The following is a 25226-nucleotide window of genomic DNA, read 5'->3' on the forward strand; positions in this document are numbered from 1 at the left end:
CACATACTCCATTTTGAGCTGCTTCTCTTCTTTTTCTACAATAATAAGCATAATGCCTTACTATTAGTTAATAATAGTTGCCGTTCCATGAATATTTTGTAGTATGAAGGATGTCGCTAAGTAGACATTTGTGCAGGTGAGGCAGAGTGGTTCTAGGTCCTGTCCTTCAGTTCTTTATTTATTTATTTATTTATTTATTTATTTTTTGAGATGGAGTCTCACTCTTGTCATCCAGGAGTGCAGTGGCGCGATCTTGGCTCCCTGCAACCTCCGCCTCCCGGGTTCTAGCGATTCTTCTGCCTCAGCCTCCTAAGTAGCTGGGATTACAGTCGCCCACCACCACGCCCAGATAATTTTTATATTTTTAGTAGAGACGGGGTTTCACCATGTTGGTCAGGCTAGTCTGGAACTCCTGACCTCAGGTGATCCACTCGCCTCGGCCTCCCAAAGTGCTGGGATTACACATGTGAGCCACCATGCCCAGCTGGTCCTTGAATTCTTATTTGCTGCACTAGGTAGTAAAGGTGTAGCAAAAACAGGACAGAATCTTCTGCCTTTGATGAAATCACATTCCAGTAAGGATAGCTAATATGACAGATGTGAGTCTTAAAGAAAAAAAAAGGGAGAGGATGAAAGGTGATTTAGGGACAGGATTGCTGTTTCAGAGAGTAGTCAGGGAAGATCTCTCAATGTCCAGGCCTGTGTTTTTCTCTCTACAGTTTTAAAGTGGACATAGGATATAGTGTTATTTATTTTCCAAAAATGTAACCAATCTCTACTAGGTGTAAGCAGCTGGGCTTGGTTTTGCAAGGGATCTTAATAGGGAACAGAAACACTGTGTATGCTTAGCTGTCCACTTCCCCAGAAGACTGTAAGCTCTCTGAAGGCAAGACCCAGGTCTTTGGTCTGTATTAGGAGTACCCAGAATAGTGTTTGATGGAGGGGTGAAAGGGACTTTTTCTCCCCAGCTTGGTCACTTGACAGATGGGGACCAATGAGATACCATTGCTAGGATGACCTCACTGTCTTACACACCGATTCGTTGAGGTAATTTCTCTGGCTAGAGTAGTTGAGAAAGATGGAAGCAAGAGGGAAAGGTATGTTAAGTTGTATTCAGTCACTGTATTGTGTGATCATTAACTTTGGTTGTAAAAGGGAGACAAGTTCGAGCTTTTACTCTACTTGTCAGCCCTAGACTCTGTACCTCTCTTGGCCTCATGTCTTTATCCCCCTTGTCTTTCTTATTTCTCTTTTCTGCTTCTGAGTATCCCTGTCTCTCTGTCCATATATACTCTGTTGTCTCTTTTCCTATTAACCTTGATTTGCTAGGGTCTTCATGAAAGGTTCCATGCTGTACATCTTAAGTGAACTTTGAAGTGGTCACCAAAGAGATCAGTTAGAAGAACTGATCTGCAGTGTGTGACAGACCAGGAAAGTAATATCCAGAGGATTGCCACCATGAAGTTGTCCTTTTTAGTGGAGAGGAAGCAGGAGACCAGAGAGTGACCAAGGATCTGTCCATTTAGTTCCAGGAGATATGACTGCCAGAGTGGTATCCTTAGTGGGCTGAATGTTCAGTGGTCTTACTTTAGTGACCAAGCAACAAGACAGTAGGGCATGGTCAGTAACTTTCAGTCAATTTTTGCTTACTAGGATAAAGCAAAAATAAGCTTATACATTTTTAGATACATTTTTTGTAACTTGCTGAGTACCCAAGGAAAGTGTGCTTGTATTTATGAGCGTCTATTTTCAGAGCACTAATTATTGCTGAATTAGAACAGAAATATAGGAAAACTGATTTTTACAAGGAGCTTCAAAGCAATCTCAGGTAGTTTCTGATTATGTATCTCTGCCTACCTCGGGGTACATAGACAGGGTTACAATTTGGTTGAGGATATATGACATGTGGTTTTTAAAGACACCTAGGGGCATTTTAAGAAAATTTCCTCGATATCTGAAAATCTGTAGATTTCAAAATTATGTTAATCATGAAATATTCTGTGTTGTAATTTTTGTGTAGGTGTATTCCAGAGCAAATGAAAAAGAGCCTTGCTGTTGGTGGTTAGCTAAAGTGAGGATGATAAAGGGTGAGGTAGGAAAATGCCTATTTAAATTTTTTTCTTATATTGTTTCCTTTTTTTAAACCCAGGTTGTACATTCCCGTGTGGATTTCTATTTTGAAGTAATATCTAATTTTGAGTAATTTAATTAAAATGTTTTCACTATGTGTTCAGTATCTTTCCGTTGGTCATAAATTTTTTCACATAGATTATTTATTTTAAAATAACTGAATAGGAAGAACTTCTTATTCTTACTTTAAAAATTGTGATTAGAAGTGACTTTTATTTATTTCTCAGTTTTATGTGATAGAATATGCAGCATGTGATGCAACTTACAATGAAATTGTCACAATTGAACGTCTAAGATCAGTTAATCCCAACAAACCTGCCACAAAAGATACTTTCCATAAGATCAAGCTGGATGTGCCAGAAGACTTACGACAAATGTAAGTTGATACACAAGAAATGCTGAGAACTTGGAAGTGATATGCAATTAGTTTAGAAGAATTTCTAGTAGTTTAAAATTTTTTAAACTACTAGAAATTGATTTTAAATTTGGTGGACTTTGGCAAAAATGGTTTGGTTTGCAAGAGCAATGGAGAAAAAACTTATTTAACTTTTCCTACTTATAGAATCAAGGCAGCCTTGCGCTTGTTTAAACTTACTTGGCTATACACGTGTCTGATGTACATAATGTACATTTGTTTTCTAAACTAACTTTGTTCATTCTAAGATTTAAAAACTGATCAAACAAATGTGATAATTCTGTCATAAGTCACAAACTATAAATGATTTCTCCGTTTTTTTCTCTTTTACCTAAAATGTTTTCAGATAAATGTGTAATAAGTAGAGCTAAAGAAGCTTTAAAAAGTCATCTCATCTTACAATCCTTGATCTGGAATAATGCTTAAAGACTATAGAAGAGACGCATTTTTATTTTTTACAGATTTTATTAAGTGAATACAGTACGTTTGATTTGGACATGTTGTTGAACATTAAATTGCAGTTCAGAATACATAGAAATCCTCCCTTTTCTAGAGATTGTGTATGTGTGTGAATTTTTGTGCCTTCTGGTTCATGTACGTTTCCTTCTCTCCCTCAAATTGTTTAGCAGTTTCTTACCCCATTCTCCGTGATGTGCTTATTTCATATTGCATGCCTGTATCAAAACATCTCATATGCCCCATAAATATATATACCTACTACGTACCCACAAAAACTAAAAATTAAAAAAAAAAGGAAAAAAAAAAGGCCTGCAACAAGAGAAGAAGAAAGAAATCAGATACCCTGTAGGTAGCTATCTCCAAAAGTTTTCAATAGTTGACTTAAGAAAACTACTGACTTGTATGTAACTGAAATCAGGAAACCTGTAGTGTAGAGTGGTTCCCCTGAATATGTCTCTTTTGGTAATCTAAGCTGTATTTCAGAAATGTACAGAAAAGGAGCTAAGCTTCTAAATGGCTATAGCATATTTTGCATAAATCAAATTTAATATGAATCCATGATTCTTGTATGTGTAAATCTGCCTGCATTTATTTATGTCAGTAGTTGGTAATTATTCATCTTAATTTTTTTTTTTTTAATTTCTAGGTGTGCCAAAGAGTCGGCACATAAGGATTTTAAAAAGGCAGTTGGTGCCTTTTCTGTAACTTATGATCCAGAAAATTATCAGCTTGTCATTTTGGTGAGCATTTTTGAGTTGTTTATTTTTAGTTTAATTCATCTGGGGCAATTGCCTTGATAATAATGTTGTTAATTTAAATCATTTAGTCCATCAATGAAGTCACCTCAAAGCGAGCACATATGCTGATTGACATGCACTTTCGGAGTCTGCGCACTAAGTTGTCTCTGATAATGAGAAATGAAGAAGCTAGTAAGCAGCTGGAGGTATGTCACTTTCCCTAGCACTGCTTGTAAGGGTACCTAGGAACGATTAACTGTATCATTCCACAACTTGAATATGGGGAGCTTGTCATTTATTTACTGCTTCTTAACAATTCCTTAGGTTCTATAGTTGGAAAATTGTACAAAGCATAATCATACTAAAGTTTCCATGCCTGAGGTTTCAAAATTAAACAGCATCTTATGTATATTAAGGGACTTCTGGTACTTTCACTTTTACTAGAAGTTTATCAAAGTTGCTAATAAAATGCGGCAATGCTTCTTCCATATAACATGTTGTCATTAAAAATACTAGAGAATATTTAAATATCTAATCATATTCCTTTCATTATGTATGTTTATCTTTGTTTAAAAGGGTATAGAACTTCTTCATTCTAATTGGTTGTCATTCTTTAAAACTCCTGTCTTCAGATTCCCGCCAGAGGCTATTTCCCTAACTTACTATTTCGTCTCTTAAGGTGCATTTTATCTACTTTTATTAATCCTCCAATAATTTTCATCACCATACATTTGTTTTCATTGATAACTATCAAGTACGTCCATCCATTACTATAGAAACTAAGTGGATCTTAGATGAATGTGCCAGCTCTACTATATTCCTGTCAAATTCCAGAGTTCATCATCATTATTCATTAGAAGGAAAACACCACACATTTGAAATAGTAAAGAAAAAAAGGAGTTCCAAACTGCATTTTAGGAGAAAAGGTAGTCAAGACTGTGTTCTTATAAAAACCCTGTGAAATTTGCCACCTGTCAACTTGATGTATGATGCTGAACTCTTAGCAGAAGGGGAAAAGTTTAATCTCCTTTTGCCACTTTGTTTTTTCTTAAGGCCATGGAGGTCTGTTTAATTGGTCTTTGCTCTCATTCTTTCTTGATGTCCCTGTGTTCATGATTTTGTGGTTCCTTCAGTGATTCTCTCATAACTTTTAGCCCAGAGCTGCCTCCTTACTTTGATTGTGAGTATTATGAAAATATACTCATATGCCTCTTAAACATCGAATTATTCTTAAATGATCTATCATACTTTTGGCTAACCATTTATCAGTGAATTATCAATGAAAAAGAACGAACCAGATTAATGAACCAGGACTCAAAAAACATGACTTCTTGAAAAGTCCTAGAATTATTTTATAGATTTTATTACTCTAGTCTAAAAAAAATGGGTATTGCACTTTTAAATTATTTATGCTAGTTGTATTCATTCATTCAAATTATCAGGTCTGTTGAACAATGAGAAACTAGTACGCATGCCTATCTTTCTTCACTACTAATATTAAGGAGATTTACATGTTCCTATAAGAAATTCCCATTTTTCAACATGAGCCACTAATACGTTTGGTTTTCATTAATGGCATGCTAGAACTGAACACTAAATTTTGATAATGGTATTTAAAGACAGTGGTTATCCACAAGTTTGGGATGTCAGTGTAACTTAGTTTCGTCATCACTGGATATTTACAAGTGCTCATCATAATTGTGGATCCAGATCACAAGGTCTTACGGACTCTGGTCTCATGTTAGCTTTCAGATGCTTACTAAGTTTTTAATTTTTGACATTTTTTGATTATTCAGTTTAACTACTGTACCAACAATTTTTGATTCCTTAGGTTTTGAGGGAGGTGTCATTTTAATGTCATTTCAACAGAGGAATGTTTAGACCACAGTATAAAAAATGATGTTATAAAAAATGGCACTGTTTCCAGAAAATATATACTGATACCTTTTAATAAAAATGAAGCGAATAAAATTTTCTATAAAGATGATATTTAAACATTTTTTTACCTAAATAAGTAACATTGAGTTTGTCAGACCGAGTGAGCTGGTTTTTACTGGGGAACATTTGACCTGCTTCTTAGTTATTATATTGCTGATGTCATTGGTTAACTAAGGCAGCCTTGTGATAAGTTTTCAGCAGTTACCTTGGAAAATGTCAACAAGTTCTTTCCTATTAACAAAGACACATAAAATGTCATAGACTTTAGTAACCTAAAAAGTACTTAGGCTGTGAGAGGTATTTTCTAAAACCTGTTAGTTTTAACCTAAAACTATTAATAATTTATGGACCCCTCATATACAGGGTCAAGATAATTTACATGGCTGGCCTAAATACAGTTGTCGTAATAGTTGATAAAGTGTATTCATCAGACGTCCATTTCTCTTCAGAGTTCAAGGCAGCTTGCCTCGAGATTTCATGAACAGTTTATCGTAAGAGAAGATCTGATGGGTCTAGCTATTGGTACTCATGGTGCTAATATTCAGCAAGCTAGAAAAGTTCCTGGGGTCACTGCTATTGATCTAGATGAAGATACCTGCACATTTCATATTTATGGAGAGGTAAATATTTTACTGCATAGTTTTTTTTTTCCCCAAACAAGTATTTCAGCTGGCTAATCTTTTGTCTTAAAATGTTTCCCCTTTTATTAGGATCAGGATGCAGTGAAAAAAGCTAGAAGCTTTCTCGAATTTGCTGAAGATGTAATACAAGTTCCAAGGAACTTAGTAGGTAAGTCAGAAGTATCTGTTGACATATAGTACAACAACTAAGTTTAGGTAAACAGTTTATTTATAGTGATAGAATTCCATTTTTTCTTACTGGAGGGTATCATTTAATTGAAACATAGTCTTTGAAATATGATCTGTTCTTTTTTTTTTATTATTTAAGTTTTAGGGTACATGTGCACAATGTGCAGGTTAGTTACATATGTATACATGTGACATGCTGGTGCACTGCACCCACTAACTCGTCATCTAGCATTAGGTATATCTCCCAATGCTATCTCTCCCCCCTCCCCCCACCCCACAACAGTCCCCAGAGTGTGATGTTCCCCTTCCTGTGTCCATGTGTTCTCATTGTTCAATCGATCTGTTCTTACAGCATACAAAAAAATATTTGTTAAGTATGATGCTCAAAGGTTACATTTTCAGAAGGTATTCAAAAGAGATTGCTTTTCTAGTTCAAACCTACTAATACCTGAAAGGATAAATCTTGCCCAGCCCTCCTGACTGTATACCTTTTATATCTTAAAATTAAATAATTTTTCAAAATGAATGATATTTGGGGACTTTATGATTTGAAATAGATTTGTATTTGATCTTTCTTATGGGACTATAAAATGATAGCATTCATTTTAATTATCTCAGGGTTGAAGATCTGAACATAGGTTACTTAAATCTAAAAAGTTCCAAAGCTAGAAGAAACTTCAAGTGTCTCTGGGACTTTCTGCAAAGTCAATAGTAATTCTTCATTTTGACTTGAGTAGTGTTTTATGACCATCACCATCGTGAGTATCAGCAAATATTTAGGAGCTCTTCACCAATACTCCTAAATGCTGCAGCTATCTTTAGTAGAACATATCAAAACCAGGTGCAGTTTTATCAAGAAAGCTACATATGTTTTTAATTTGTAAATAAAATTGGGACATACTGCCTATATGTTTTTTATCTTTTAAACTTGAGATCATGGCCATTTTATATAAAGTAATACATGTTCTTTGGAAACTTTAAAGAAGAAAGCAAGGACTTCTTATACATTCTGTTTACGTAGTTTCAATGCTAATTTAGCCTGCTTTTTTGTCAGCATAGAATCATAAACATCTTCCTTGTCATTAACAAACACTAGAAATGATAAATGTATCTCCCAAAGAAAATTAGCTTGAAGATAAAGTGCAAATAGTAGGGAAATAATGCAGAAGTGTTAGCTCAACTGTATACTACAGACAACTGGAGAATGTGTTTGTAATGTTACTAAGGTAACTTGCATACCAATTGTATGTGTACAGAATGTATGCATAGCGCAAGATAAAGTGCTAATCTCAAGACAGTCGGGTGATGAATAATATTTATTTTCTTCTTTACAGCTTGTCAAGCAATTGCATACCTTTTGTAGTTAGAAAGGTTATTGTAAATTTAGGAATTCTTATGGAAAAAGAGCTGGTAGTTGTTTTGTTTTTTTTTAATAGCAAATGAGTAGAGAATTATGTGTCAGATCATTAAAGTTGGTTTTGAAGATGGCATGATGGTAGTGGGGAAAGTGCTTGGGCATTGGAGTTGGAGCTGAATTTCAGTCCTACTTTATTCTTTGGTGGCAATGTGACCGTGGGTCACTGTCTTAGCCCCCCTGAGAATTATTTTTCTTACCTATCAAATGTGATAATAGTATCCACCTCATAGAGTTGATGTGATAATTAAATTGGAAGGTATAGTAGGGGACAATTCTGGACACAGTAGGGGACTCTGTTCTTCACCTTATTCAAAACAACTCCATTTCAGTAGAACAGAATCACAGTAAATTGCTCTTTGGGATTTGGAAATAAGTGTAATGTAGAATTGGATTATTTGCTATTAAATATTAAAAGTAGATTCTACCTGTGGTTACCTGGAAAGAAGAGGATCTCAGAAATAACCAGAAAGACTGCTAAAAGTAAATCAGCCTTGTTTTTGTTTTGTTGTTTCTAGTTAGTAAAATGAGATAATTCTGTTTTAGAGATGGTCCACTGCAACACTGGGAACGTTGGAACTTTTCAGAAAGCATTTTTGTGTAAGATTCTGCAAGGCAGATCTTTAGAGAGGTGTCATAATCAGTTTTGCATGTGGTTTGTTTGAGTCAACCAACATTATTTGTGATCTCTATTTTTCACAAACTCTCTTTAGTATGTGCACTAATTTATCTTTTCATTAAAATTGGATTCTTCACTCACTAAGAATGAATTGGTATGACTATTCAGTCAGCTATAGTTAACACACAGTACTTAGGATAATTAAGATATTATCTTAATAAAAACATCCCCAAATCTCATTTTTCGTTTTGTTAACTCACTTAGATCTTTATTAAAGTCAACATTAATTTCATGAAAATTTAAGTGTTGCAGTTTAAAATCAAACTGTGTGAAGACTCCAAGTAGCTTCTCTCACCTCACCTTTCCCCTTTTCATTATAGAAGAACAGAAATAATTGACAGAAGGACCTAGACCAAGAATCCTGATTTAATGGTGTCAGATCTGTTCTATGACCAGTCAAAGAGTTTCTAGGGGTGAATGAGGCAGCCACACACAGCAAGAATGTCAAAGCTATGCTCTGATTACAAGAGCCACAAGAATTTTTTGTGAGAAGGCTTTTCACTGAGTTCTTATCTAGCATTGGCTCAAAGCAAATTTTTGCTTCCATCTTTTCCCCCAACTTTGCCTTGAGCTTTGCCTTTAAAGGCAAAAAGGAAAAAATGGAAGATGAGATGGTGAGGGCAAGCACATGGTGGATGTGGCCAATGTAAGGGTACTTAGGTACCTTGGGTGAGCCCTCAGAATCAGATGTAGTTCACATGTAGATTTCCAGAATTAGTAATTCTTAAGTTTGTAATGTCTTGCTTTACCACTCGTGTGATGATGCAAATGAAAGCAGTCATTTTCCAGTAATGTATATGATTGTAAAATAAATAAGGAAATGATCAAGTACCTATTTTTTACTGGTACTTGAAATCCCAAGTTTTAATAGATGTTACTGAAAAATACTTAAACTGGTTTTAAGCTTTTTCATTGTGGTTTTGAGTTATCTTAAAGTGGGTTTTCTTAATCTTTTACTCTGTGACTAATCCCTTCACTTTTTAATACATTGCTAAAGTTTGTAAGTAATGCACAGGAGTGATACTCTGTTAACACATTGACCTTGAAGAATTTGTATTCCTTTTGGATGTATGTATAGCTGCTTAAGCCACTTTCAGACTTAGATTATCTTTTATAAATGTGCCTTCCATACAGAATTCTGAAAATATTTACCATGGACAAAGAAGCAGATTTAAATCAGGTACAGACAAGAATTGAAAGTGTTGAATAAGTGAATATATTTCCCATTCTCTCTCCTTTTTTCTTAATTCTTATAGAACTTTGCAGAAAGAATGATACATACCACAGTACCAGCAAGTTTAAAGCGTACCCTTTTGTGCAAAAATAAGAGGTTATCTTTGAACTGCCTTAAAAACCCAAAATTACCCAATCAGTTTGCAAGTATTAATCAACTCTGGTACCTGACCAAAGGAGTTTAAACAATGATGTCCTAATTAAACAGAAAACCAGATTAACCATCTTGTTGAAAAGAGTCTCTACTTTGGTTTTGAAATCTTACAATTCAATACATACACATACACATAAAAATATCTATCTATATGAATGTAATAGTTTACAGTAGGGCTGTGCTTACTGCTTTGAGGTATGTGTTTTTAAAACCAAACTTGATTTATTTATTTCTTAGGCAAAGTAATAGGAAAAAATGGAAAGCTGATTCAGGAGATTGTGGACAAGTCAGGAGTTGTGAGGGTGAGGATTGAGGCTGAAAATGAGAAAAATGTTCCACAAGAAGAGGTATGTTACAGTGCGAATATTTTGTGGCTCGTATAATAAAAGTAAAAGTTTTTTATGTGATATGTTGAGGACCTCTAATATGTGCATAAAGTGAATGCAAATATTCTGATTATCAAGCATGCCTGCTGTAATTAATGTTATAATTGTAGATAATGGCCCCTCTCTGTCCTCTAATGCTGTGAGTTTGGATTAGTCACTTTATTGAATTCTTTTTTCCTGATCTTTAAAATGGGTAGTTATAAATTTTTAAATATGAGACATACATCACTGGGTCGAGTGTTAATGGCAATTTAATAAAATAATATATATGTAAATGCTTTGTAAAGCACTTTGTAAATGTTAATGTTGCTGACAAAAGCAAAATTGGAACACAGGTTTTCTGGCTTTCATCTTTTCACTTTTTTAGTTTGGGGATTGTGTAGTATGTGTGTTTATTCTGTGTGCTTTAAATTTATTTCTGTGCTTAATATCTCTTCCCCATCCTCCTTACCTTTAAATTCTGTAACCCTTTTATCTTCATAAATATATGCTTTTTGTAGCAGCTTTTAAAGTATTTGCATGGGGTAGAGAAGTGAGGATGCACCTTTCTGTGCAATAGTACTCTTAAGATACTATCTCATCAAAGAGCCGTAATTTTCACATATTCTCTAGCTTTCTTTTTGAAAGATTCTTTTAGCTAAAGTTAAATCTTTTTTTCTGCGTACAATTTGTATTCGGTAATTTTATAAACCAAAACTGTTTATAATAACTTACATTTTTTAAAAATATGATGATTGATAACACTAATAGAGCTAAATAAAGTCTTAAATTGGTCCTTTTTTTCTCTTTTGTGTTTTCTGTTTTTTACCAAGGAAATTATGCCACCAAATTCCCTTCCTTCCAATAATTCAAGGGTTGGACCTAATGCCCCAGAAGAAAAAAAACATTTAGATATAAAGGAAAACAGCACCCATTTTTCTCAACCTAACAGTACAAAAGTCCAGAGGGTAAGAATTACTTGTCACTTTGAATTACAATACAAGTAATTTGTCTCAGATGTCACAATTGGTATTTTGGATGTTTTCTCTGGTTAGACTTGTAGGCTACTTATGTTCTATTTTTTTTCCAAATGTAATTGCCAGCTTATGAGATACTACAAATTAGTGTGATACATACTTTTCAATTTATTCACAGTAACAACTCTTATGCCATAAACACAAAATAATGGGGTTGTATTTAGTGGTCACATTTTTCTTTTGACAGTGGACTCTCTTTTTTCCATGCCTTCTCTCTTTAAATTTTGCAGGTATCGTAGCTCAAAATACACCTTCTGTTAGTTGCATTAGTTACTACTTGAACCATATTTTAGAAACTAATTTTCTCTGTTTGAACTAATCTGTTTAGAAATGGGTTTAAAAGTCCTGCAGTGAAAGTCCTGCGTTCAGGCTTCTGTGTATCGTTTGTTATAGTTAATGACATCCCTTGCATTCCTTATACTGCTTTAGGTGTTAGTGGCTTCATCAGTTGTAGCAGGGGAATCCCAGAAACCTGAACTCAAGGCTTGGCAGGTAGGAAAACATTCCTTGAGAAATACACTTTCAGTTTATATTTTAATGTTTATTCCCCTTGTTAAGAAAGATTACAAATGATCCTCAGGATTAGGGACTGGAGGGAGGAGTGTTTGTGGGTATGTGGATCCATTGCCCTGGAGTTAAAGCTTAAACACCTTCATGCCGCTTGTAAGGCTTTTCCCAATTACTTGTCTAGTTATCATCTTTAAATTATCTTCTCCCTTGCACTCTAGAGAACCTTAAGCCATACTGAAGTACTTTGAGTTCTCTGAACATTCTCGTGCTTATTTTGCTTCTAGACATATGTACAGGTTTACTCTGCCTGGAATGCTTTTTCTCCTCCACATGTCACCTCATTTTGACCTTATTCCTTACAAAGGTTTCCTTGTGTACTTGCCGAAGATCCCCACCTCCTTGACTGGTTCAAGAGCCTTCCCCTTCTGTTTTGCAATGTGCTCACCCCTAGCATAGCACTTAAACATAGATGTTGATTTGTTGATCTCCTCAACCACATTGTAAGTTCTTTGAGGGCAGGGAGAGCCGGTGAGAACTGTTTATGGAAAAAAATGTTGTGGACTCATGGATTAAAAGCAAAGGTGCCACTTTACAAAGAGGACTATAACGGCAAGTGGATTGGATATGTCTCATTGCCAGGCAGCCCATTATTCCAGAACACAGAGTAACTTTTTTCTGGGGTCCGTACTGAAGGCCATCATTCCATTCTTGCCTTTCTTCATTTTAATTTACTATTCAGGTCTACTCGTGAAGTGCTTAAATTAGAGTGGCCCTTGGGGTACTCCAACAGTTTAGACATGTTGCAAGAAAAGATATTCGTAAATAATTTGCTCCAAAGTCAATCTAACTAAATCTGTTACATAGGATTTTAAAGCTTATTTTGGTGATATTTGACCCAGAGGGAAGGGTGTAGCATTCATTCCATCACATGGTATTTTGGGAAATAATACAGTTAAAGGCTTTTGTAACAAATAAAGCTTGTTGGAGAAAAACCCAACATGCAGAAATGAATTGCCAGTTATTAATTTGCACAATTGTTTCTAGGTTTCCCTATAACGTGTGACAAGAAGTAGTTGTTTTTTTTTTTCCCTCTTAATATATATATATATATGGGCTAGGAGTACAGACATTTAGCATATGCCTTTTAAAAATCTGTTCTTATGTTAAGTAGTGTCCATAGAGAGAAGTTCAAACTTTCCTTGTGATTCAGCCTTTTAAAATTTTCAGAGTACATTATTGAAATGTGTATGGGCTTGATAAAACTTAATGCTTGTCAATGTACCTATTTTTTTGTCTCACAGATTATTCAGTGCATTTTTATCCTGATGTTTTTGTTTGTATTTTGTGTGTACTCTATTTACTTGGTTAGCAGAAATGATTTACTTTTTGCTTTTGTACCCTTGGTATTTCATTTTGATTTTTTTTTAAAGAATTTGATCGGCCAGGTGTGATGGCTCATGCCTGTAATCCCGACACTTTGTGAGGCCAAGGCAGGCAGATCGCCTGAGCCCAGGAATTCGAGACCAGCCTGGGCAATGTGGCGAAACCCCGTCTCTACAAAAAGTACAAAAATTAGCTGGGTATGATGGCATGCACGTGTAGTCCCAGCTATCCAGGAGGCTGAGGTGGGAGGAACACCTAGGGCCTGGGGAGGTCGAGGCTACAGCGAGCCATTATCATGCCACTGCACTCCAGCCTGGATAACAGAATAAAAAGACCCTGTCTCAAAAAAAAAAAAAAAAGAAAAAATTTTGATCAGGATAAAGCCTTTCATAAATGAATTAGAGCATCTTATACTACTCATTTTGTTTATACATCTCATGGTAAAGCTTGTATAATTTTGAATTATACGTTTTGTGATTTTGCTGATACTGAATACTAGTCTTTATAATAATCTGATACATTTAAAAGGTTGCTATTGATCTATTCGTATTCACAGTAGATGTGTAAAGTAGTATATCAACTACTTTTGTTTTCATATATTGATTTATATTTACAGCAAACATTTGTATACCTGCTGTTCACCAGATCCTGTGCTAGGGAATTAGTCGTTATTTGCATTTTTCAGATTAATCTATCATTACTTTTATAGGATCATTGTTGCAATTTCTTTTTCAGGGTATGGTACCATTTGTTTTTGTGGGAACAAAGGACAGCATCGCTAATGCCACTGTTCTTTTGGATTATCACCTGAACTATTTAAAGGTGAGAACAGAAAGAACTTTAACTTCTAATCCTTTTGTACTAAAATATACAAACTTTATAGTAGATCTTTCAGCAGTTAGGACTCATTCTAGCCTGTGCAAAACACTGTATGACTTGTCAAAGGTAATAGAGAAAATACGTTGTTTGGCTTATAATTTTTTTAAAAATGGAAGTCTTTATAAATTTAAGTACCAATATACCAGTTTTCAATAAAATTTTATACTTCCCTTTATTCTTCTCTTAAACCCTTACACTCAGTTTAGGCAATCCTGTACATAGCCTATTAATCCATTTGATCCTTTCTAGCATTTTGGTTTTTTCCAGACAAAAATCTGTGTCTATAACTCTTGCCTTTATTGTTCCTTTTATGTCATTTATCAAGGAAATCTAAGCATTTCATGAAGTTCTTTGTTTAAATGTTTACCCTATTTTTCTCTTTACTGTTATTCAAAATACAAACTATTTGTGTCTTCTCATAAATGTTCAGTTTAGTTAGTGTGATGCGGTTATGCCTCCTTAAAATTTCAAACTGGAAGATAGGAACGAGGAGGCTACAAGGTGTAGTGGAGCAAGCACTGGATGGGCAATGCAGCAATTTACTTAGAAGACTTCAGCAAATGAACTAGCTGTGTGACTTTAGGCAAGTCACTTCCCTACACTAGATGCTTCTTGAAATTCCTTTTGGCCAAAATGTTCTATACTTTAATGAAATGGAAACTGATCTACTTCATTTTCATGTTTTATTTGTATCCATACATATCAAAATTATAATGTAGCTGGTATTAAATGTTTTTAAAAAGCATTTCAACTCTATTTATGGCATTAAGAATTTTTTTGCTGATTTCTTGAAAGAAATAAAAAGTACATGATTTCTGCTTGTGTGTAAATAAGAATGAAAGGAAGAAAAAGTGTAATACTGGGCATGCCATTCATTCTTATGGTGGCCAGTTAATTAAAAGTGGGAAGGTTTCATCCAGCAAGGTTTACATGGGTAGGATACCTCTTTGATTTTTTTTTTCAGTATGTTTATGCGTAATCTTTTGTGTGTGTTTCTTCGTAATTAGCTTAAATCATCATGAAGGCCTGGAGAGTTAGGATTGCATTGTATCAAATCCCTTGTTCTTTTGACTAATGTTCTTTCTTAGATCCTTTGATTTATTCTCAAGAATATCTTCTTTGGTTATCAGCAGCTGCCCTGTTGCCATTCTTTCCATCACCAGAACTTCCCTCGTTTGGGCCTGGCATCTCTCACCAAAAGGTGACTGCTTTGCCCCAGTGGGATAACCTGGACTACTCTTCTGTTTTGCAAGATATTCCTATTCCATGAGCTATTACTATACCTTTGGAGGAAGTCACTCACTCAGCTGCAGTCTCTCCTTTGCTCAAATTCTATGTAAAACAGATTCTGGTGTAACTATGTAAATTGCTAATGATGGCAGAGCACAGATGAAATGGACCAAATCCTTACCTGACCTTTCTTTTCCAGAAGCTGCCACAACCAAGATTTTAGAAACTTAGCTTTACAGGAGCTTCTCCAATGACTGTTCATGTAGACAGTCTCTATGATAACCTCTGCTTCACTGAGACGCCTACTACTACTATAGTTATGAATCTGATTGCCCGTAGCCAGTAAATGAGATGTTTATGAGTGGATTGGAAGGACAGTGGTTAGAAATGAGGTTTCATCTGGTTTTAACAGAACCCAACATACTGGAAGTGCTTTTTGTAAGGGTCTGTCATTGGACCCCAGGTGTATATTTCTATCAACTAAATGTATACTGTTTCTCGTACTTGTTGTAGCAGAGTTGTAGTCTTTAGGAAGTTTTCAAGGCATAATGTAAGACCTAGCTGTCTGGTCAGCTATTAAATAGTTTTGTTTTCCCCTCATGAGGAATAGTCAGCATTTTCAGTTGATGAAAAAATCATTGTTCCTTAACCATAGTATATGTTCTTTTAAAACAAAAGATGGCCCAAACTCAATGCTTTGTAAATTAAGATATTAACTGGCAAATCTATTTTAATCAAGATTATTTACAATGTGTGATTTTTAAGGTTAGCTGGTTATACCTTGAATGTCATTTATCTATATTCATACATTTTAGCATGTTTTATTTAATATCCTATCATGAAGAAGTCCCCAAAATAGCATATCTGTGCCTTAGCAGTAGAATAATTGGATAATAGTGCCAAATTAGACAACTTTAAATTTTATTCAGTATAATTTTAATGCTGAGTGTTTTTGTTATATCTCTAATTCTCGACATCAATAATCTGTTATCTGTAGTAATTTTCTTTTTAAGGAGATCATTCAATTTCCTGATAATTCTGTGTAACAGTGTTTACTGTAAATTTAGAACTGAAATTGAAATATTCCAGTATATTTTTATCTGATGAAAAGGAGAAAGGTTTTATTAAGTAAAATGTCAAATTATTTTTACTGTTATCTTGTATATTTTAAATAGGAAGTAGACCAGTTGCGTTTGGAGAGATTACAAATTGATGAGCAGTTGCGACAGATTGGAGCTAGTTCTAGACCACCACCAAATCGTACAGATAAGGAAAAAAGCTATGTGACTGATGATGGTCAAGGAATGGGTCGAGGTAGTAGACCTTACAGAAATAGGGGGCACGGCAGACGCGGTCCTGGATATACTTCAGGTACAAACTAAGCATTTTACTCAGTAACTTTATCTGTTCCTAGACTTATAGCTGCTAATCTCTAATATTCATTAGAACCCCATTATAACAATTTGCCGCTACATGGTTTCCAATTCACAGTGGGTTAAATTGTGTTACAGGAGACATAGAGTAAAAACCTGATAATAAACACGTAGAGTTCACAGGGCCGGTGCAAGTTCTGTTCATGCTCTGATTGGGGGTAAATCTGCAAAGCCCTTGTGTGTTGATGACTTTCTTAAGGCCTCTCCTGATTTTATAACTGTATAGTCAAAACTTTTTTCATTTGTGTACTGTGGCTCATTTTTATTTTGTCAGGTATGTGCTGGTCATACTTGCTGGATGGACTGTGTAAATCAGGGGTCTGCCTCTTGTGGCTCATAAGGTGATTTTGAGTGACATGGCCAAAGTCAGCCCTAGGCACAGTCAAGAAGTAGGCGAAGTTTCTCTTTGCCTTCCCAGCTTTTCTGTCCGTGCTTCTTTCTTCTCTCCCAGTACCTTTCAGTGAACCTGATCCCCACCTGCCAGTGCCTACTGTCTTTCTTGCTCAACAGTGTATCTCCTTTGTAACTTGCTAATGATGGTATAAGATATAATCCATCTCACGCATATTTGCATTTCAAAAAGGAACTCTTTAAGATGGAAAAGCCTTCAAGATCCACAGGAATGAAGCTATAATGGTGAAGCTATAATTGGTCATTAGCTCCAACAGAGGAAGAGAGAGGTAGTAGAGCTGATATTCTGGAGTTGGGGAGAGTTACCTACTCCTAAGGCCAACCTTGAACCTAACCCCTAACCCCTCTCCCAACAGTCTGTTCTTTTTACTCATGAATTTCTGCCTCACTGTGGAGCTCTTTTTCTCCGCTCCTGTCCTCTAAGTCGTTAACCCCTTCAGGCATAATGAATTTATTATAGTAATTCTTTATTAATGATCAATTATTGTAATGGGAATGGGAGGGCAGGTTGTGGACCAAACATCAGGCAAGCATGTATCTGCCTTCAGCTAGATCCAATCCATGACCCACAAGAGACCCTTCCCTGAAGCAGTTGCCATGGTGGCCTCCTTTGCCACCCTCTCAGAAATGACCAAAATATATACATTCCCCTCTGTCCTGGGCCAAATCTTGCTAAAAGGAGCTCTCTTTTTAGAGGTTTTGTTTATCAGGGTATCACACTTAACTGTCGTGGATAATCTTTTCCTCCAGAGAGTATAGATGTTTGAAGGAACACAGCTGTTTAATGATATGGCACATTAAGGTTTGAACTTAGGTGGCTAATAACATACCTTTTTAAAAATGAGAATGAAACATGTTTATAACCAAAATTAACCTCAAATATTGCAAAGCCCTTCATTTTGAGTTTAAAATTTTGTTTTATGAAATGGAAAGTGATAATACTCTTTGTGGGCTTATAAATTGGGAAGAGTTTTGGATTACCCCTGAAACGTCTCTGGAAGCTTCTGTTAACCTCTTTTTTTTTTTTAAAAAAGTCAGACAATGGTATATAACTTTTAACTCTCGATAGGAACTAATTCTGAAGCATCAAATGCTTCTGAAACAGAATCTGACCACAGAGACGAACTCAGTGATTGGTCATTAGCTCCAACAGAGGAAGAGAGGGAGAGCTTCCTGCGCAGAGGAGACGGACGGCGGCGTGGAGGGGGAGGAAGAGGACAAGGAGGAAGAGGACGTGGAGGAGGCTTCAAAGGTATGGAGATCTTCATTAAGAAATCCAAGTGAATTGTAACAGCTGTCTTGAAGTTCCATGAGAAATCCTATTGATGCAATAAACTGTTATTAAGATCCCATCTCTCCCGTTTTGTGCTCATACCATAGGAAAGGATCAGCCTTCCACTTGTGTAGAAAGAAAGAATATTAGGCAGCCTTCCTTATGGTTCATATAGATATATGAATAAATGCTGATAACTAATTCAGCATCTTTGTGGGTCTAAACAGCATCCCTTCATTAACTCACATTGACCTGTAGATGCAGAATTATAATAACTGTGAAATATTTTCTGTTACTTAGCAGCGGGCTAGATTATTAGCCATTGTGTAACTGGAATCACTGGGGTATTGATTACATTTCAGATTCTGTGGTTGGTTTAAATAGAGGGTGTGGGAATAAAGAACTTCCAGTAAGCATTTCAGAATCAGTAACTGTTGAACCTTTTGAAAATACTCTCATAGGAAACGACGATCACTCCCGAACAGATAATCGTCCGCGTAATCCAAGAGAGGCTAAAGGAAGAACAACAGATGGATCCCTTCAGGTAAAACCTGTCTGCCTCTTTTCATCTTAATTGTTTGAATATGGTAGTTTGAGATTTATGAGTTTATTTTACTTTATTAAAAACATGTTCAAAGATTACAAATCCAGTTTATGTGAAATATTTTACCTTCAACATTACAATTGTAGTCAATCTTAGTTCTTTGTGACAAGTATACAAATAAGAGGATTTCTCTAGAGAATATGCAGTCTGAGTATTTGTGAAGACCTTGACAGCCACACTATGATTTTATTATTTATTATTTATTTTTATTTTTTTGAGACGGGAGTTTCGCTTTTGTTGCCCAGGCTGGAGTGCAATGGCGCAGTCTCGGCTCAGAGCAACCTCTGCCTCCCGGGTTCAAGTGATTCTCCTGCCTCAGCCTCCTGAGTAGCTGGAATTACAGACATCCGCTACCATGCCCAGCTAATTTTTGTATTTTTAGTAGAGACGGGGTTTCACCATGTTGGTCAGGCTGGTCTTGAACTCCCAACCTCAGGTGATCTGCCCACCTTGGCCTCCCAATGTGCTGGGATTACAGGCGTGAGCCACTGTGCCCAGCCACACTATGATTTTGATACCACATTGGTAGACCTGCAATCCCCCAGAGAAGGAACATCCTGGGATGTACTTAGAGACCTCAGTAAACCTTATGTGTCTTTGCTCCCCCAAGTTAACAGGGATAGGGTATTCTCTTTGAATAGAAAATAAGGAAAAGAAGATGTCTGTCTTACAACTAATAATCATGATAGACAGAGCTGATGATATTCAGCTAGTCTCCATGCTTGGTCAGTCATCTGCTTATTTACAGCCAGGACCTAGTCCGAGGATCTCTTCTCAATTGGCTGTCACCAGTGCTAAACCAATTGTTAAATAATTTTAAAATTATCTCCTGAGCACATCCAGGCACCTTTGCTAAGTGCTTTGTGTATGTTTTATCTCATTTAATCTTACAGCAACCCACTGAGGTAGTTTTATTATTCCACTTTATAGGTGAGTGCACTGTAGCTTCAGTCCTTTGCCCACAGTCACATAGCTAGCATATGTCCAAATGATAGTCAAACCTTAGTGTCTGATTCTCTGAATCTATGTTGTCGTCTACTTTTTCTGTAACTTTTAATTCTTAAGTAGTTAGGGTTCCTTCCTGACTATGGATTCATTTGGGACCATCACCCAAGATTAGTGAGAGATACTTTTTAAGACAAAGTTTATGATGGAATATTTCTTGGAATTCATAGCAGCTCAAAGTAAGTGTTAACTATTGGTGGGTTCTTAAGGACCAGCATGTCCAAGGGATAGATAGATTGGTAAATTACTGTATGTACCTGTCTTTTACAAAGCTATAAGATATTTATGTACCCGTTTTGTAATTTTCCACTTAAACTGACATGTTTGATGAACTTGGCAGTCTAACTGCATTGGTTAAAAGGATGCACATTTATATTTCTAAATGAAATGGAATACTGAATTTAAAAGGTGATGTTTTCTCTATTAAGTATGAAAATAGATACAAATCTGGCCGGGCGCGGTGGCTCACGCCTGTAGTCCCAGCGCTTTGGGAGGCCAAGGTGGTCAGATCACCTGAGGTCAGGAGTTCGAGACCAGCCTGGCTAACATGGTGAAACCCCATTTCTACTAAAAATACAAAAAATTAGCCAGGCGTGTTGGCGGGCACCTGTAATCTCAGCTACTCGGGAGGCTGAGGCAGGAGAATCGCTTGAACCCGGGTGGCAGAGGTTGCAGTGAGCCGAGATCTTGCCATTGTACTCCAGCCTGAGCAACAAGAGCAAAACACCATCTCAAAAAAAAAAAAAAAAAAAAAGGGCCAGGCACGGTGGCGCACGCCTGTAATCCCAGCACTTTGGGAGGCCAAGGCGGGTGGATCACAAGGTCAGGAGATCGAGACCATCCTGGCTAACATGGTGAAACCCCATCTCTACTAAAAATACAAAAAATTAGCCGGGCGTGGTGGCAGGCACCTATAGTCCCAGCTACTCAGGAGGCTGAGGCAGGAGGATGGCGTGAACCTGGGAGGCGGAGCTTGCAGTGAGCCAAGATCGCGCCACTGCACTCCAGCCTGGGCGACAGAGCGAGACTGTCTGGGGAAAAAAAAAAAAAAAAGATACAAATCAAAGTACTGAATCCTTGGTAACGAGACATTTAAAACACATGCACATACCCACTACTTAAACATACTTTGAAATTACAACCATTTGGGGATGTTTTTAGCATTTGTGCTTGAAGTAGATCAATATTTGTAGTTGTTTTAGTTCCATTTGTCACTGTTAACTTTCATTTGTACCTCTGGAATTAGCAGTGCTGTATTCAGCATTGGCACTTAAAATATTTTATAGCTCTTAGAACACTATTTTTTAAATTACATTAATCTTTATACTCTCCTAGGATTCCAGTCCTTCCACAAATTATTATATGCAGTTTTCTTTATACTGTTCCATTCTTCAGACAGAGTTCAGGTTGTAGGATCATCTGAATTTTCTTAGTGAAATACAAGCCAGTAGAAACCAAAGCTCGTGTTTTTCTACTGTATGACTATGGGAGCTCTCAGTATAGAGAAACTTGATCATACCTGTGATAGATATAAAGATGTAAATTAAAGTCTAGTTAGTGAGTTATTTGAGGGTAAAGCCGGAATAGGAAAACATTTTGTTTCTCTTTTCCTGGGCTTCACAATCTTTGGAGAATAACTAATTTTATTTTAACTCTAGTGTTAGAGGCATGTATGTCTTCTGGTAATCAGTAATAGTAATTCATTTTACCTGTTTGTTTCTCACTGTTTTATTCTACTTAGAGGAAGACATGATAGGATTGTGAGTTTTTCTCTAACTTTGGATGCAGTGAGATGACCAGTGTGTTCCAGTTAAAGAAGAAGAGTGTTTTAAAATCATAAACCAAATAAAGAATCCTACCTTACATTAATTTCTTGCACTTCTTCTGTTCTCATCTCCATTTCTCTTTTTAACATGTGGAATTTACACTTCAGGTTTAAATTTCTTGTCAGGCCAATTACAGATTACAGTAGGATATGGTCTGTGTATATAACAACTATAACTTGTTTTAGATCAGAGTTGACTGCAATAATGAAAGGAGTGTCCACACTAAAACATTACAGAATACCTCCAGTGAAGGTAGTCGGCTGCGCACGGGTAAAGATCGTAACCAGAAGAAAGAAAAGCCAGACAGCGTGGATGGTCAGCAACCACTCGTGAATGGAGTACCCTAAACTGCATAATTCTGAAGTTATATTTCCTATACCATTTCCGTAATTCTTATTCCATATTAGAAAACTTTGTTAGGCCAAAGACAAATAGTAGGCAAGATGGCACAGGGCATGAAATGAACACAAATTATGCTAAGAATTTTTTATTTTTTGGTATTGGCCATAAGCAACAATTTTCAGATTTGCACAAAAAGATACCTTAAAATTTGAAACATTGCTTTTAAAACTACTTAGCACTTCAGGGCAGATTTTAGTTTTATTTTCTAAAGTACTGAGCAGTGATATTCTTTGTTAATTTGGACCATTTTCCTGCATTGGGTGATCATTCACCAGTATATTCTCAGTTTTTCTTAATATATAGCATTTATGGTAATCATATTAGACTTCTGTTTTCAATCTCGTATAGAAGTCTTCATGAAATGCTATGTCATTTCATGTCCTGTGTCAGTTTATGTTTTGGTCCACTTTTCCAGTATTTTAGTGGACCCTGAAATGTGTGTGATGTGACATTTGTCATTTTCATTAGCAAAAAAAGTTGTATGATCTGTGCCTTTTTTATATCTTGGCAGGTAGGAATATTATATTTGGATGCAGAGTTCAGGGAAGATACGTTGGAAACACTAAATGTTAAAGATGTAGCAAACCCTGTCAAACATTAGTACTTTATAGAAGAATGCATGCTTTCCATATTTTTTTCCTTACATAAACATCAGGTTAGGCAGTATAAAGAATAGGACTTGTTTTTGTTTTTGTTTTGTTGCACTGAAGTTTGATAAATAGTGTTATTGAGAGAGATGTGTAATTTTTCTGTATAGACAGGAGAAGAAAGAACTATCTTCATTTGAGAGAGGCTAAAATGTTTTCAGCTAGGAACAAATCTTCCTGGTCGAAAGTTAGTAGGATATGCCTGCTCTTTGGCCTGATGACCAATTTTAACTTAGAGCTTTTTTTTTTTTAATTTTGTCTGCCCCAAGTTTTGTGAAATTTTTCATATTTTAATTTCAAGCTTATTTTGGAGAGATAGGAAGGTCATTTCCATGTATGCATAATAATCCTGCGAAGTACAGGTACTTTGTCTAAGAAACATTGGAAGCAGGTTAAATGTTTTGTAAACTTTGAAATATATGGTCTAATGTTTAAGCAGAATTGGAAAAGACTAAGATCGGTTAACAAGTAATAACTTTTTTTTCTTTTTTTTCTTTTGTTTTTTGAAGTGTTGGGGTTTGGTTTTGTTTTTTGAGTCTTTTTTTTTAAGTGAAATTTATTGAGGAAAAATATGTGAAGGACCTTCACTCTAAGATGTTATATTTTTCTTAAAAAGTAACTCCTAGTAGGGGTACCACTGAATCTGTACAGAGCCGTAAAAACTGAAGTTCTGCCTCTGATGTATTTTGTGAGTTTGTTTCTTTGAATTTTCATTTTACAGTTACTTTTCCTTGCATACAAACAAGCATATAAAATGGCAACAAACTGCACATGATTTCACAAATATTAAAAAGTCTTTTAAAAAGTATTGCCAAACATTAATGTTGATTTCTAGTTATTTATTCTGGGAATGTATAGTATTTGAAAACAGAAATTGGTACCTTGCACACATCATCTGTAAGCTGTTTGGTTTTAAAATACTGTAGATAATTAACCAAGGTAGAATGACCTTGTAATGTAACTGCTCTTGGGCAATATTCTCTGTACATATTAGCGACAACAGATTGGATTTTATGTTGACATTTGTTTGGTTATAGTGCAATATATTTTGTATGCAAGCAGTTTCAATAAAGTTTGATCTTCCTCTGCTAAATTGATGTTGATGCAATCCTTACAAATGATTGCTTTTAAAATTTTAAGCTAGGAAAAGAAATCTATAGAAAGTGTTCTGTTACCAAATGTAACTGTTACCATTGGAAATTTCACGTCATAGGAAGTTAGCCTTTATCTACCAACTTTCAAGAACTTGTTTAATAAAGTGAAAAACTCAACCAAATGGTACAAAACCACAGTGTACCATTAAAATATGCACTAAGTCTCTTTTTTACAAAGGCTGTATTCAGCAAGGCGCTAACTTGCTTAAATGTGAATTACTAACTTCTAAAACTGTACTTTGATTCACATGTTTTCAAATGGAGTTGGAGTTCATTCATATTACAATATTTGTGTGCTAAACGTGTATGTTTTTCAGTTCAAAGTCATGATGTTTTTAAAATCTTATTAAAGTTTCAAAAATCTGAAGATTGTTTATCTAGATGTAAATTTTTATTAAAAAGTTGCACTTATGAAAAAGCAAAAAATTAGTCTGACAGATGTTTGCTCCTGGTTTTAAATTTCTACATTTGACAAAAACTAATGATATGTGGGGGGAAAGTTATGCAAAGTAAATGTATGTTGCAAATAATCTTTTATGAGCCCTTAAAAGGCAAAAACGAAGATACTTGAAAATAATTCTCCATATTCCCAGACATAAAATTTCAACACATTTATTACATAGGGTGCCACTAAACCATATTAAACATATACTCCTATTTGTGCACACATGGACATATCCTGCCCTTTGGAAAAAAGTATGTCTATGAAGTAAAAAAAAAAAAAAATTGATTTAAACATCTCAGTAATAAAATAAATGAGAGGTTTGTAGGTAGAATGTGCCTGGGAATTGACTACTGTAATCACTTCAAGGAACTCTGGCACAGCCTACCCGCTTAAAAGGTACAAATGGAGAGGTGACAGTGTCAGTGTTCTACCCAGGGTTAGAATCCAAAATGATGCTAGACAGCCTCCTCTGCATTGATGAGTTTTTTTCCCCAGAAAAATAACTATTTTCTGCTTTTCTTGTTTTTCATTCTGATGCTTTTGTGGTTCTTTGCTACCCATTCTGTCTAACTGGGCATCATTAGTGGTGGGTAGGCTGAAACCATACTCAAGTAACTTGTTTGGATTTTCCTTGTTTCACAGTAGTTTTCAGCA

At 35.7% G+C, this 25226-nt stretch overlaps 1 protein-coding gene across 19 annotated transcripts in view; it reads left to right on the top strand.

Annotated features, from left to right (window-relative positions):
* Nucleotides 1-24553, top strand: part of FMR1 (Fragile X messenger ribonucleoprotein 1) — a 38831-nt gene extending 14278 nt beyond the window's left edge. Inside the window, exons 4-17 of one of the 19 annotated variants that reach the window (XM_009439731.3) lie at nt 2021-2092; nt 2358-2506; nt 3651-3744; nt 3831-3947; nt 6129-6299; nt 6390-6468; nt 10206-10315; nt 11167-11301; nt 11800-11862; nt 13999-14085; nt 16548-16743; nt 18286-18468; nt 18951-19033; nt 22110-24553. In XM_009439731.3, coding sequence (XP_009438006.1) covers nt 2021-2092; nt 2358-2506; nt 3651-3744; nt 3831-3947; nt 6129-6299; nt 6390-6468; nt 10206-10315; nt 11167-11301; nt 11800-11862; nt 13999-14085; nt 16548-16743; nt 18286-18468; nt 18951-19033; nt 22110-22271 — 1701 coding nt within the window. In that variant the 3' untranslated portion in view covers nt 22272-24553. Of the gene's footprint in view, nt 1-2020; nt 2093-2357; nt 2507-3650; nt 3745-3830; nt 3948-6128; nt 6300-6389; nt 6469-10205; nt 10316-11166; nt 11302-11799; nt 11863-13998; nt 14086-16547; nt 16744-17464; nt 17663-18285; nt 18469-18950; nt 19034-21839; nt 21968-22109 lie in introns of those variants that run through there. The other 18 variants (XM_009439733.3, XM_009439732.4, XM_009439736.3 and 15 more) reach the window with 18 other exon arrangements.
* Nucleotides 24554-25226: the final 673 nt, after the last annotated feature.

This window comes from Pan troglodytes, chromosome X (genome assembly GCF_028858775.2).
Source record: "Pan troglodytes isolate AG18354 chromosome X, NHGRI_mPanTro3-v2.0_pri, whole genome shotgun sequence".
NCBI classification, from domain to species: domain Eukaryota; kingdom Metazoa; phylum Chordata; class Mammalia; order Primates; family Hominidae; genus Pan; species Pan troglodytes.